Source organism: Silene latifolia, chromosome 4 (assembly GCF_048544455.1).
Source record: "Silene latifolia isolate original U9 population chromosome 4, ASM4854445v1, whole genome shotgun sequence".
Classification (NCBI taxonomy): Eukaryota; Viridiplantae; Streptophyta; class Magnoliopsida; order Caryophyllales; family Caryophyllaceae; genus Silene; species Silene latifolia.
This window is the reverse complement of record NC_133529.1, coordinates 20,438,218-20,453,129: the sequence shown is the minus strand read 5'-3', so window position 1 is coordinate 20,453,129 and position 14,912 is coordinate 20,438,218. Positions and strand designations below refer to the sequence as shown.

General features: G+C 36.8%; 2 protein-coding genes across 2 annotated transcripts; both read left to right on the top strand.

The window, feature by feature from the left end:
• Positions 1 to 8,217: 8,217 nt before the first annotated feature.
• Positions 8,218 to 8,763, top strand: LOC141651203 (uncharacterized). Its single transcript, XM_074458924.1, has one exon. The coding sequence runs from the start codon at positions 8,218 to 8,220 to the stop codon at positions 8,761 to 8,763; it is 546 nt and encodes a 181-aa protein (XP_074315025.1).
• Positions 8,764 to 13,359: 4,596 nt separating this feature from the next.
• LOC141653193 (LOB domain-containing protein 27-like) lies at positions 13,360 to 14,834 on the top strand. Its single transcript, XM_074460874.1, has 2 exons — positions 13,360 to 14,304; positions 14,529 to 14,834. Exons 1-2 carry the CDS (start codon positions 13,520 to 13,522, stop codon positions 14,629 to 14,631), a joined length of 888 nt encoding a protein of 295 aa, XP_074316975.1. The 5' UTR covers positions 13,360 to 13,519; the 3' UTR covers positions 14,632 to 14,834.
• Positions 14,835 to 14,912: the final 78 nt, after the last annotated feature.

The window sequence follows — 14,912 nt, the reverse complement described above, 5'->3', positions numbered from 1 at the left end:
ATCCGCATATTGTTTGGCAAATTCAATTGCGGCATCGTCCCAGGTAGCGATTTTCTTATGCTCTAGAGAATAGAACCATTGTCTTGGGATGGTGTCAAGAGATGAAGGAAATATCCTTAAGAACATCTCGGGTTTAATGCCTTTGATAGACATGTAATCCTTGAAAGCACGGATATGGTTTAGAGGGTTTTCATGCCCCTTGAATTTAGGGATATCCGTCATGTTGAAGTTAGTTGGCAACTTGGAACTCACGGCCTCATATTTGCGGTTATTCTCCCTATAAATATCATCCCCTTTGAGATACATCAATTGTTCCTCCAAGTATTGGAGTCGTTTCTCAGCTGCAGTCATACCTACGAGAGGGTTCTCGTCCCCGAAGTTATTCACGAATTCATCAGACACTTCACTTTCTCGAGGAGGCATCCTCGTTTCCACGGCATATATTCGGCCTTCGATCGTGTCGAGGCGATCATACACTTGATCTTGAGTGACTTGGAGACGAGCTAGTGCGGCTAGGATTTGATCATTACCATTCTGGGGTTGGTCATTGCTCACGTTAGGGCAGAGTACGGATCGGGTATTTGATCCAAGGTGCTAGTTCGGATCGGATATCCATATTAGAAATCCTGAAGTTAGATATCCAATATCCAAACCAAATGTCTCAGATATCCAATGTTCGGGTATCCAAAATAATCGGATCGAATGTGGATATCCATACTTTTGAATTTACTTTAAAATTAAGTTTGAAACACGATTCTATTCATAGTTTTACATGATATTTCTTTCGTATTCTTATTCCAATGTTCTCGCTATAAAATTTAAGTACCACCTAGATATTTCTCTAATATTTTAAACATTAATTAAGTTGTTGTATCAAATAAAATTTTATTTTCTCAAAATTATACTAGAAAACTATAGTTTTGGATCAAATCAGATATCCAAATGTTTTAATTCTAATATCCATATCCAAACCAAAACCAAAGATTTCGGATCAGATATCCAAACCAAACTTAACTTTCGGATCGGATATCCAAAAATTCGGATCGGATTCGGATCGGATATCGGATCAGTTTGGATAATCGGATTTTTTGCTCAACCCTAGCTCACGTCGCTTGTTTCAGGCATCTTGGAAACTGGATAAGAGATCGACGACGAATCAAAACACGATCGACCATTCTAGCACACTTATTAATAAGAAAATGTTTTGACTTGTGAAGTGGAAGTGTGCCACTTGTGTCAAGTGAGCTTTGAAGAAATGACAAAGTTTGAAAATGTTGGTCCTAGTCAACTGTAGTGTAGTTGTACGAGTGGACTCGAAGTGAGATTTTGAAATGGGCTTAGGCCCGAAATTTGACTCGAGAATTCGACAGAGTTTTGACTGATTTTGCGCTAATATTGGGCCTATTTCGAAATTTTTACATTTTGAAAGAAGGTTTTGATTTTACAAAATTCGTCATGGTTTTGTTTAGAAATGGTGATCACATATGGTACAAGCATTTATACAAGCATTATAACGGGATGCTGAGTGCATTTAAAAGGGTTTTGGTTTAAAGGGTGGGTTGCCATACCGAACAATCAAACCCGAAGTCTGTGGAGAGGCTCGAACCAAACAAGAGTAAGGCCGATTCCTAGTCCATTTCCTCAAGTAGTGAAAGTCCTTGATACAAACAAGAGTAAGTACCATGGTATGGATGACGTCAATCGCTATCCATCCTTGGGCCCAAATAAGAATTAGGACCGTTTAGACGGGACGATTGGTCGAATGGGTGGGGTTGGGCCTAGGAAGGCCGAATAAACGGTCTAGGAAGACCGAGTTATGAAAACCGACAATTATCTTGTACAAACTGTTCCCTAACCTTGTTCAAGTTTCACCCTTTTGGCTACACATAAGTGTATTATCCCCAGCGAAGTCGCCAAACTGTGGACACGGGCCCACGGGGGCGAAAAGCGAAGCAAGCTTTTCTTTGTGTTTGTTTGCATTTGTGGAGTCGCCACCAATTTATTGTGGAAAATTGGAAACCGTTTGAATACCTTGTGTCATGTCAAGACACAAAGTAGTGACATGAACACCAAGAACTCGTTACCCTTAGCATTCTATGTCTAGAATTACTCTCGTGGATGCCAATAAACACGGATGTTCACAGAGATCTGGAGTAAGGGGTGAGGGTACGTATTAGGAAGATCTTTTGATCGAACACCTAATCCCTCCCGCCTCGATAGCGGCCTCTACTAATGATTAGGGAAGTTATTCATACTCGATATATTGTCGATTTATATGCATGCAATGCAACATCCAACGTTTTAATCCTAACATGTGAGAACTAGACTAAGTCGGTTGACACGTAATTTAACATACAATTGGGTCAAAGTAGGAATTTAGGTTCAATTACATGTGAAGGCATACAAACGGTAAAAGAAATACAATAAATATACAATAAAGAAAATTACAATAATTACATTGGGTTTAATCGATTTATGTCGAAAATACCTTTAAAACGGATAATTTTAGAAAAGAAAGAATAAAGAAATAAATGAACAGAAATAAGGGTGATAATACGATAGTTAATTAATACGTAACTAATAAACTAAGTCAAGGCAAAATGGAAGTTCAGGGACAGAATTCAACCAGGAACAGGCGCAGCAGAGCTGCGTCCCTTGGAAGAGGTGCAGCAGTCGGGCCAGTCGCTGCGTCTGTTCCTTGGCTCAATTCTGGCTGTGAAGCCGGAATTGCAAATTGTTAATGTTCGTGGGTGATTTAAATGCTTGGTTATATTATTTGACTCGGATGAAAGTGATTAACAGATTATTTACATATGATTAAGGTCATAAAACACGATAAAACATGAACGAAATTAATTAGAACGAATTATATACAAGATTAAGAGGTTAATTAATGAATTAAACAAACTAAACAAATTAATTAGGTTAAACAAATTATTAATGATGAACTAATGATGGTGATGATGAATAACGGATGAAAGTATATCAAAGATGAATTTTCAGAGACTCAATATGGATGAATTGAACCTCTAAAACCCGGATTGATTTTGAATGACGAAAACCCGCAAATATGAATTATAAGGGATTTAAGTCGGGGATTTAAAAGATGAATTAAACATTAATGATGATGAAAGATTAATGAATTACATGTTAAAATTATCATACTCAAATTATTACGTCGATGAAACAATGAACAATTGATAACAGAGCAAAAACAATAGAACGAACAAAAGACAAAGGAAGAAGAAAGGAAGCAGGAACTGTGGCAGCCCTTTGAAGAGCGCAGCAGTTGCTACGTCCTTTCTCGACGTTGGTCTCCTGATAATCCGTAAAAATGGTTTAAAACAAGGTTTTACAAATTGGTTTTAAGTGTGTTTTCGACATAAATCTTACATTAATGATTACAATAATAAAGAACAATAATAAAATAGGGATTTACACCCTCAGACTTACATGTTTGATGAAAGGAGATTGACTAAGTTAACGTTTAGTGATGCTCGACTCGAATGTATGACGAAAGTGCCCTCTAGGAGGAAAACAAATAAGATTGATTAATGTTGATTAATGAGGAGTTGGTCAAATTGGTCGGTCATGCAAAACGAGGCTGGTACTCAGAAAGATCCGAGCTTACGTGGTCGAAAGTTCAAGCACGTAGACGCCAAGAAGTAAGAACGTGGTCTAGAATGCAAAGGGAGAAGAGAAGGGCGGACACTCGCGTGAGAAATATGTGAGACCGAAGGTCTCTATTTATACTAATCACACGAAGGAAGTAGGGTTTTCGGAGAAACTTTGGAAGTGAATCTCGAAAAGATATGAAAAATACGCGAGAAAAGGATCGAGGAAGAGGCACGAGCCTTTGCGTCTCTTGGAAGAGGCGCAACACTGCTGCGTCCTTTCTCGATGGTTTTCCTCTGCGGAAGAAAGATTTCGTGTTTTTATTATGGAAAGTGGATTAATCTCGTTTCCTTAATATTTTATGTAAATATTACGGGAGATACTTTACCAAAGATTAAAAGATTGAAAAATATGGAATAGAAATATCCGGAACATTCCAGAACATTCTGACTCGGCATTTTAAACGGTTACTAGAAAATGAAGACGGTTTTTGGCCCGGACTCCAAATGTACTCTAATTACTGCCAAAACCACTGTATCGGCGCGTAGATGACAATTAAGAGGTAGACACAAGTGTTTGAGCGATCACTTGACGATAAACTTACGAACTGTCATAAATCGTTCCGTATACCAAACATGCGGCCCAATCATCACCGGGTGGTTTGCGGGAGGTGCAGAAATGAGGTATCTACACTCATACTCTCTCAAACCCAACCTTTTTACATGACTCGAAGATACAAACGACTGTGACGCCCCCGAATCAAACAAAACAAAGGTATAAACACCATTAACAAGAAATGTACCAGGGATAACATGAGCGTCGTCTTCAGCTGCTTTCTTCTCCATCATAAACAACTTGCCACTGGTCTTCTGCCCACCTCCCTGGACAGTACTAGCTGAGGTAGCCGGCTTAGCACCCGACCCTTGGTTGTTGTTGGTGTTCGTAGCTGGTTTCTGATAAGAATTACCGCCATTGCGGTTACCCCCACCGTTGTTGTTCTGACCACCCCTGTTATTCCATGACCCAGCCGGTCTGTTGCTCGCATAACTATGTGCAGGACCCTAAGAAAAGCTCCCCCGTGCCGGTCTCTGAAAGCCCCCCGGCACCACACTAGTGCACTCATGTCTCTTGTGGCCTACACCACCACAGTTGAAACAGGTCATCCCCCAGCTACTGCTACCACTCCCACAGCCACGCCCATATGAAGCCCCAGCACTAAACCCCGAGCCAGATGAATATGCTCTCGCCTGAGTGTGGTTACCCTTCTTATAGTTGGATTGACCACCACCCTCTCTCTCATCCTTCCTCTTCTCAAGACACCCCTCTCCTGGTCATCTCCACCAACCTCTCAGCCCTCCCAGCTCTCTCATAGACTTCCTTAATATCTGTAAGGACTCCCACTGGTAGCTTCTCCATAATCTTGGGGGTCAGTCCCTTCTCAAATCTCAAAGCTGAGTTCTCTTCACTCAGCCCCATATCCTTTGCGTACCTACACTTCTCATTAAACTTATGGTAGTACTCAGCCACCGTCGTATCAGATGCCATCTTAAACTCATCGAACTCCTCCCTCAGCTTGCTCCTCACATGTTCCAGCACAAACTCACATCTCATGGCTCTCCTGAACTCATCCCAAGGTATTGCAGGTAGTCCCTGCTTCATATACATCTCCCTAGCACTCACCTTGACCTTATCCCACCACTCACCTGCCGCCTCCCTCAAGTAAAACGCAGCTTGTTCCACTTTCAACTCATCCGGGCAGTGCACCAACTCCAGGATATTCTCCATCTCCCTGTGCCAATTATCCAGAAGAATCAGCTCCCCAGTTCCCTTATACTCTTTCGGGTTGAATCTCGCTATATGGATGTTGATCTTGGAGTGATCAACCTCCTTATCCTTTCCCACTCTCTTCAACGCTTCCGTAAGAGCATCTTGGTGCTCCAACATCTTTAATATATAATCAATGTTCATGCTCTCAGCTCTAGCATACAAGGCAGTTTTCTTTGGCGGCATCTTGTAACTATATAAGAAACGGTAGACATAAACACGCATACTATAGCCCAAAACACACGCACGGCACCTGACAGAACCCACTCGATCGAGTACCAAAACCCACTCAATCGAGTTGAGGCCACTCGATCGAGTGCCCAACCTACTCGATCGAGTGCCTCGACTCCAGAACCTAATCAGACCTCTGCTCAAAAACACACTCGACCGAGCTGACAAGACACTCGATCGAGCAGACCCTACTCGATCGAGTGCCCCTACGTACTCGATCGAGTACCCAAAAACACGTTTCTGCCCAGAAAACACTAAACCACCTACTCGATCGAGTTAGACCCACTCGATCGAGCACCTCACCTACTCGATCGAGTACCCCCCACTCGATCGAGTCATGCAGACTCGTATAACTACCCCGCATGCTCATCTTACTTTCTCAACTTTATATACAACTTCTATACTTTCAGCATAACAACAACAACTATGCATGCATATATACGCAACTCTTTATATACTCAACAAAACAATTTACTTCATATCACTAATATGCCACATTATAAAACAAACAACGTGCCTTCATCCATACCAACATATAAATCACATATCATTCACTTCTATTCCATACCTCCAATCCTTCACATTCATACATCCATCAATTCACACCACATGCTACTATATAGATACCACAAATCAGAAGACAACACATACGATCCCTAAGACGTACCCCATGTGACCGGTTCAAAAGTGCGGGGCGAATTCGCGACTTTAGGACGTCTCCCAAGCCTTTGCATTAGCTCCCACAACTTCTACTCCGGGTTCATTTTAATTTGACTCCCTATGTTCATTAGATTCATTTGTTACAGGATTCAGGATCGTCTCTCTGATACTACTTTGTGACACTCCCATACTCTAAGTGCCTTACCAGGACCACTCAGGTATAGGAACGTCACCATCTCGGTCACCCGAGGCAATGAATATCATAAGACAATAAAGAAACATACTTTAAAAGTAAATATAACTTAAGTGATTACATGTCTCAAACCAAACTGTTAAATGAAATACAAGTTCCAAAACCAAAATGTCTACTAGGTAAAACTGCACAACTACGACTATCGTCTGACACAGCGGAAGACTCCTCTAATTCCAAGTGATGACTCATCCCAGCTAGCCCAAAAGCGTCATATCAAACATGCTCAATAACTATTCACCATCCCGAATGGATCACCACAGTTTTACAAAACAAACAACGGGGTCAGTACTAATCACACAATACAAATTCACAATAAACAATGCCAAACAGCTCAATCGTCACATCAAACCCCAAACTCCACAATCAATCTCCACATAACTGACTACACACTAAAGTGTGTAGTCATTTCAGTACCCCCATCGCAATGGTACTCCACACCGATGGGGACCGCAGCCGTTCCACCTAAGCCCCGCTCATCTCCATCGAGCGATAAACCCATGTTCATTAATGTGCACATCCCTTCGGTGGCGGGTTCCACGAGAAAGGCGAATCAGGGCGTGAAGTCACTCCCCAAGTGACGCACCCAAGATCACCAACAGGATCAACAACAACAACAACAACAACAACAACAACAACAACAACAACAACAACAACAACAACAACAACAACAACAACAACAACAACAACAACAACAACAACAACAACAACAACAACAACAACAACAACAACAACAACAACAACAACAACAACAACAACAACAACAACAACAACAACAACAACAACAACAACAACAACAACAACAACAACAACAACAACAACAACAACAACAACAACAACAACAACAACAACAACAATCAGCGATAATAAACAACAACCGTCACAACCACCAACAATATAATTTAACAAAAATCCCAACGAAACCACCAATCACATCATGTAATTAATACTGAGTAGAGAAACACTACCTGGAATGCAATCACAAATCAGACGATCTAGCAGTTGTCTCAAAATCTCTCTTCTACGAACCCTCCTCCTATACACACATTCATACAATTACTACCACAACAATACAATCATAAAAACCCCCCAAATCCCCAAATTAGGGTTTAACCAACATCAACCAAATGCTATAAAAATGGTACGTAGAACGTACCCTTGACGCAAGGATCACAAAGGTATAAAGAACAAAGGAATCTGACACCTCTAGCTCCGGGATTTGTCAATTAAGCGGAAGAAAAAAACAACGTACTTGAAATCTCTCTTAATCAGTGAATTAGGTTTGCAAAAGTGTTTAAGGAAGATGACGAAAGTTATTATATATTAATCCGCCTTCTTAACAAAACCCGTCAAATAATACCCGATAACCGACTTACTCGATCGAGTAAGTCACTTACTCGATCGAGTACCACTTACTCGATCGAGTGCCAAGGCTACTCGATCGAGTACCCTACACGCAGACTACTGTTTCGTATACAAAAACATACTTAGTCTATAGAGTAAGCCCCACTCGATAGAGTACCCACAGACTCATAAAACCGTAGTATTACAGCTAGGGACTACTGCATTAATATGACAGGGGGATAACTGAAGCAAAGGAAGCTCTCCATAGCTGTGTTACCAATGGACTCTACTCTATGGGGAAGGCCTATAATCTCTTGAGAACTCATTACCCTGATCAATCCTGTGCACGAGCTATCAAGAGTAATTCTATCCTTCCCAAGCATAAGATCATAGCTAGCATTGCTTTAGAACATAAATTGGCTACCTTGGACAAGGTATCAGCTAGAGGTATGATCATGATTAACCGTTGTGTCCTGTGTAAGAATGCTCAAGAGACACACGACCACCTGTTACTATCCTGTCCTTTTTCTCAAGACATCTGGCTATCATTGAAAAGATGGATGGGATTGGGGAATGCAGTAGAGGACTTCCACACTGAGATAGACAGGATTCAACATAGAAGATATGCAGGCTCTTGGCAGAAGCGCCAAGCTCAATGTACTTTTGCAGCTACCGTTTACAGCATTTGGATGGAAAGGAATTCTCGAGTTTTTTCCACTAGACAGCTGGAACCTGCGGCCATTGTTCAAAAGATCAAGTTTACAGTGGCATTAAGGATGTTGGAGAAATTCAAAACCAAGACACCTAGTGATTTAGTTGAGAGTCTAAATGCCTCTTAGTGGATGTTTGTGTTTATGTACTCCTTAGTGGATAGTTTGTAAGGCAATTCTCCTTTTTATTTTCCCATTTGGTGGAAGAATAAAAATGAGGAAAATTCCAAAAAAATAAAAATAATAATAATGATAATAATAATAATAATAATAATAATAATAATAATAATAATAATAATAATAATAATAAAAAATAAAAAATAATAATAATAATAATAATAATAATAATAATAATAATAATAATAATAATAATAATAATAATAATAATAATAATAATAATAATAATAATAATAATAATAATAATAATAATAATAATAATAATAATAATAATAATAATAATAATAATAATAATGCAAACCTTTTACATACCATTTCTCATTTTCCCATATTTATGTTTATATTAAACTTCATAATAATGAAAAGTTGATGCTCAAAAGTCATGAACTTGATCTTTATTTATACCTATATCAAATTTGATAATAATGAAAAAATAATATTTAATAGTCATAAACGCATCCTCAATTGTTTATATATTTTTTATGGAAGGCAAAATTTGTAAGCACAAAATTTCTTATCTCTATCATTAGTAGAATGGTATGTGTCACCGATATTATTAACTAATTTTTTTTATTTTTTTATTGGAAGTTTCATTGGGTTATGAAGTGTTCAATCTGTTCATCACATTTTCAATTTCGCGTATGTGTTTGTTTTGTTTTCATTTAGGTGCTATCAAGATTATTTATTGTGTTAAACTCTTCCAAGGTAAATATACTTACATCTCTACGATTTGATTATCATTCCTTCTTTTTTTTCATTACTTAAGGTGAAACTAAGTTAATAACGATAATATTGCATAAAACAAATTCCACTATTATTGTGTTACTTTTTTTAATAGGTATGATTTTAACATGTTTATTACAAAAATTTCAAATTTAATTATAAATTATGAAATTTATTAACATGTTTTATTCCAAAAATTTCAATTAAAATGTCAATATTAATTATAAATTATCAAATTCGATGTAAATTTGTAAGGGTTATATAAAGTTGGAAGAAAATATATTTAATATACAAAATTAATTTAAGAATAATGATAATATCCTTTAATATTATAGATTTATAGATATAATTGCATTAAATTAATTTATAGATAAATGATTTAAATTAATATCATGTAATAATAAATTGATAATCCATGTCACATTAATTCGCCATGTCACATTAAAAATATGCAACATCACATTTAAATATGTCACGTCACATTAAATTTTAATATAGGTGGCTTTTTGGATCCTATGTGGCTTTGTCTAGGTGACGTTTATTTGTCATGTTAGGGCCGGGTAGGCTTTTAAGTGAAATATTAAGATTGCTTAAACAACTATATTTTACATACTAACTAAAGATTAGTGACATCAACATGGAATTGTGGATGATTAATAATTTTTTGAGCATTTATTATATATATTTTGAAATATCACAAAAACTCGGAGAGAGACGGTCTCTCAATAGCGTTATTGAGACCTCTCACATGATGGGAGTGAGGACCTCTTGAATTTCTTTTTTCCCTATTATGTCTTCCACTAAATTAGTGGGAGACGGTCTCTCATGAGACCTACTGTTGAAATATATGGCTAAAAGGTGGAAATTTTGAGGGGATGACATAGCATTTTTTGTATAATATTGTTTAATAGGTGAAGTATTCGGCAATAATGATCCAATTGTTGTTCAAGTTGTTGCTGCTTTAAAATTTTTAGTTCCGCAATTTATTATTGTATTAGCTTCAATTTTATGGGGGTATGAAAAGTTAGTTTTGTCATAACATTTCTAATTGTGTGTTTTATGTTATTTTCAGAATTGTTGATGAAATTTTGATATCTAATTTGTGAGGGTGCTCTATCTTTGGGGATCTTTGTTTGATAATATAGTTTTGTTTAATTTGATTATATGAAGACTTATACTCCCTCCTATTCACTATTTTCTTCCCTATTTCCTTAAACGGATTATTCAGGTTTTCTTCCCCTTTCTTATTTTGGAAACTTTTACTCTTATTTTATTCATCTCTCTCTCCTACTACCAAACTCCACTCAACTTTTACTCTTATTTTATTCATCCCTCTCTCCTATCACCAAACCCCACCTAACTCACAATTTCTTATTTAATTCCTAATTATTCATTCCTCTCTCCAATCCACAAACCCCACCATCTTCCTTTATTCATTCTTTAATTATCTCCTAAAATCTTGTGCCCACATCAAAGGGGAAGAAAACACCGAATAGGAGGGAGTATTATTATTTCATTTTAGCTTGCATTGAGTTACTTTAGTTTTGATAGAGGTATCTTAGTATATCTAATGTATGAAATTTTAATTTCTGATAAACTGTTGTATAAAAAACTAATTGAATTTATACAACCCTTAAAACATGAAAACCGTAAATTGAATTGATCGTAGTATGTTATTGTATTAAATCACTAAAGTATTCCACTAGAAACAGAACAATCCGTGAATTTTACGGGTCACAAAACTAGTTATGGTTTAAATATCTAATGCCCTTTATTCCCTATCCACAATTTTTAAGGAATAAAAACAAAAGGAGAGTGGGACCATATCTAAACAGACGGAGAAAGAGGAAGGACAAAAAAAAAAAAAAAAAAAAAAAAAAAAAAAAAAAACGTGAAAAGTAAGTCAGGAAGAGATAATCCGGTAAAAAAGGAGTCTATTAACAACAAGCTTATATGAGTTGACTTTTAACGGCCAGAATTCAAAGTTACCAAGCTCAGTAAAAATCGGAAATAATATTCATATACTCCGTACTTCCGTAGTTCCGTACGAGTACGATAATATTTATACTCCGTACTTTCGTAGGAGTCTGTAGTGTTATTAGACTTGTTCATAAATAAACAACTCCACAAAATCTCATTTGTAACGGCACGTATCCGTCACTTTGGAGTGACGGATACCATTTTCCTTCACAAATGATCCAAATAGAGGAGAGAGGGAACACATGGGGTGCCCCACCTTGCCCCCTATTCGTTTTGTGAGTGGCATTATCCGTCACTGTTAAACCCGTCTTTGAAGACTAATTGAAACAACTCAACTTATCTATTTTGAATTCATTGCACTAACACAAGTTTTTACTTTTTAACGTCATTTACTTGCACTTCACTTACCATTATGATAAATAACACTCGTAGCAATTGTTAGATGAGATTAATTCTAAGCCGGTTTGAGTTGTGAATCTGTTTATATTTTATTTCATATTAACTATTAGCATGACACTCACATTAATTTTCGGTTATATTAATTTCGATTAATTTAGGCCCTGTTTGGTAAAAATGGATTAATTTCAAGATAAGCGAAAAGTTAGATTATAAATGATGATTTTATCGAATGTTTGACTAGCATATTATAATTAGCAAAATTGATTTGAGTGTTTGGTAATTGGCAGATTACGATTATTAGATTGTTAGTTTTCTTTGTAAATGGAGAAAAATTTTCTATTTTACAATATGCTGGGGTAAGCAGCATATTGACCCCAAATATGTTGTTTCAATATGATGTTTACCAAACACTAAAATTAGCATATTGATTGGTCAAACATGCTAAAAGCCTTGAATATGATAAAATTTGGCCAATATGCTGTTTACCAAACAGCGCTATATATCTTATGTAGTATAAATGATGTAATTATGAGCTTTATAACAAGGTTTTCAAGTTTTCTATTAAACATTATGAGTCTTATTATAAAGTTTCAGTTAAATTTAAATTTTAACATTAAAAATTTAAAATATAACTTATAAATTTTAAAAACTCAAAATATTTCTTTTTTCCGCTTTAATTAAACTTGTTCTTGAACAAATCACTCACCTTATCTATTATGAATTCTACATTGCACCAACAAATGTTTTTATTGTGACCTACTTGCACTCCAATTATTAGATGACATTAATTCTAAGCCAGGTTGTGACTCTTTTTATTAAGTACGACTTAATATCGACCTAAAATTTAATTAATAGTGTTTGCTATGTTATTTATGTGTGTATCCCCGTTCTTTCTTCAAGGCTCTAACATCACATATCATGAAAAACTTACACGTATTGTAACACATAATAGAAACAATTAAAAATAGAAATTCTAGAAAGTTGGACGCTAGGAGAAGGCAACTAGCAAAAGAATGGAGGATTAGGATTTTAAGAGACCGTCTCATATTTATAAGATACGGTAAGACATAATAGAAACAATTAAAACAAATAACAAGACATGGAATAAAAAAATTATGTGAGAGATTTCGCAATCAGCTTATCGGATATTATATATAAAACCGTCTCAATAAAAATTATTAATCAAGAATGATAGAGTCAAGAGTGAACAACAATTAGAGTAGAAACACTAATTTTAAACAGTGGCCAAATTTTAAAAAATTCAGTTGCTGACTTTTTAAAATCAGTTTTAAAATTTTCCTAAATAATAGTAGAGTTTAACCTAAGTTCAACCTTTTCAGTTACAAAAAAAACACTTCAAAAAATTACAGCATCCTTTTTTAATCTAATCTCTCTTTTTTCACCTTTTTAATCTCCTTATTCTTCTTATATTGCGTCTATTACTCCAACCACACTCCGATGAGAACTGCACCTTTTCTGCATCTTACATTTCATATCTAGCATCACATCAACTCATACACTATCCCGTGTCGTGTCGTGTCGACACGCGACACGTGGTGAAACTGAAGTGTCGAAGTAACATAGGGCCAACGGGTTCTTCCCGGAGATGACCCTGAAAGGCGGGACTAGCCAAGCGTGTGCTGCCTGCAAATATCAAAGGAGGAAATGCACACCTGAGTGTCCTCTGGCACCTTACTTTCCTCCTGATCAGCCTGAGATGTTCCAAAATGTTCATAAACTTTTCGGCGTCAAGAAAATCCAGAAACTTTTATCAGCGCTTCACCCGAGTCACCAGACCGAGGCGATGAGCTCCATTATCTATGAGGCTAATGTCCGGGACAGGTTCCCTGTGACGGGTTCTCTTGGGGTGATTCATAGGTTACAGAATGAAATTCGGAAATTTGAGGAAGAACTTTATGCTGTTCATGCAATGCTTGCCATGTACCGGCAACAGCAAGATCAACAGCATATTCCGTCTGATGTTCCTATGATTCCTGATATTGAGACCGCTTCACAGTTACAGTTAGGGATGGCAGTCGGACCCTCACCTAAAGAAGAAGAGCCTTCTTTCTGCCTTCAGAATGGAACAGTTTCTGAACAACATAACCCGGATACTGGCATCCCAGTCACCCAGGATTATTCGTTTTCAGGTAGTAATAGTCCTTACAATTCCAATTATCTGGACACCAAAGTACTGCTGAATTCAATGTGGATTCAAAACCCGGGAAACAATGATAAAAATGACGGTGAGAGCGACCGACTAGTGCCTATACAGTCACAGCTGATCACCTCACAGGAGCCAGGGCATCAACAAGAAGATTTCCATAAGTATGATGACATGGGTCATTATTTTGAAACAATTGATGACAGACAATCATACATTAATACAAGGTACCGCGACAGTTCATTGCATTCATCTTTATTTCATGTTTGTAGGAAATAATCCTGTACACTGTTTTGACACAACACATTCCATTATGGCACGCCATGACCCTTTGACACTTCAGTTCATTAAATGCCAAAAACATGAAAGTTTTTCAGCAGCACATCGAATTATCCTACAGAATATTATTCAGTATTTGTAATTAATCCAATGTTAAAACATTCATTTTCAGCCTCGAATATGATGAACTGGATACGACACAATGCCACGAACAAGTTGCAGAGAATGAATTGAAGAATGCAGCTGCATGCTTCAGCCTTACCAGTGTCAACTAATGGTACAGATATCAAACACCATAAGTTTAGTTCCATGGTTTTCCCACTTTTTTTCCCTTTTTTTGAATAGATTTTGAGAAAATTTTGAAGCTTTCTCTGCTAGTTCATGTAATTTTTGTTGATTTTTATATTCATTTTTTAAACTTATTTGTTATGTTACACAATATTCGTTAGCAATAAAGAAAAATCAGTTTTGTTGTCTCCTTTACCTGAATCTTCCCCATGTTCCGAAACCATTAAAACTGAGCCTGCCTGCTTCCTCCATTTGAACTTTCAAGGAG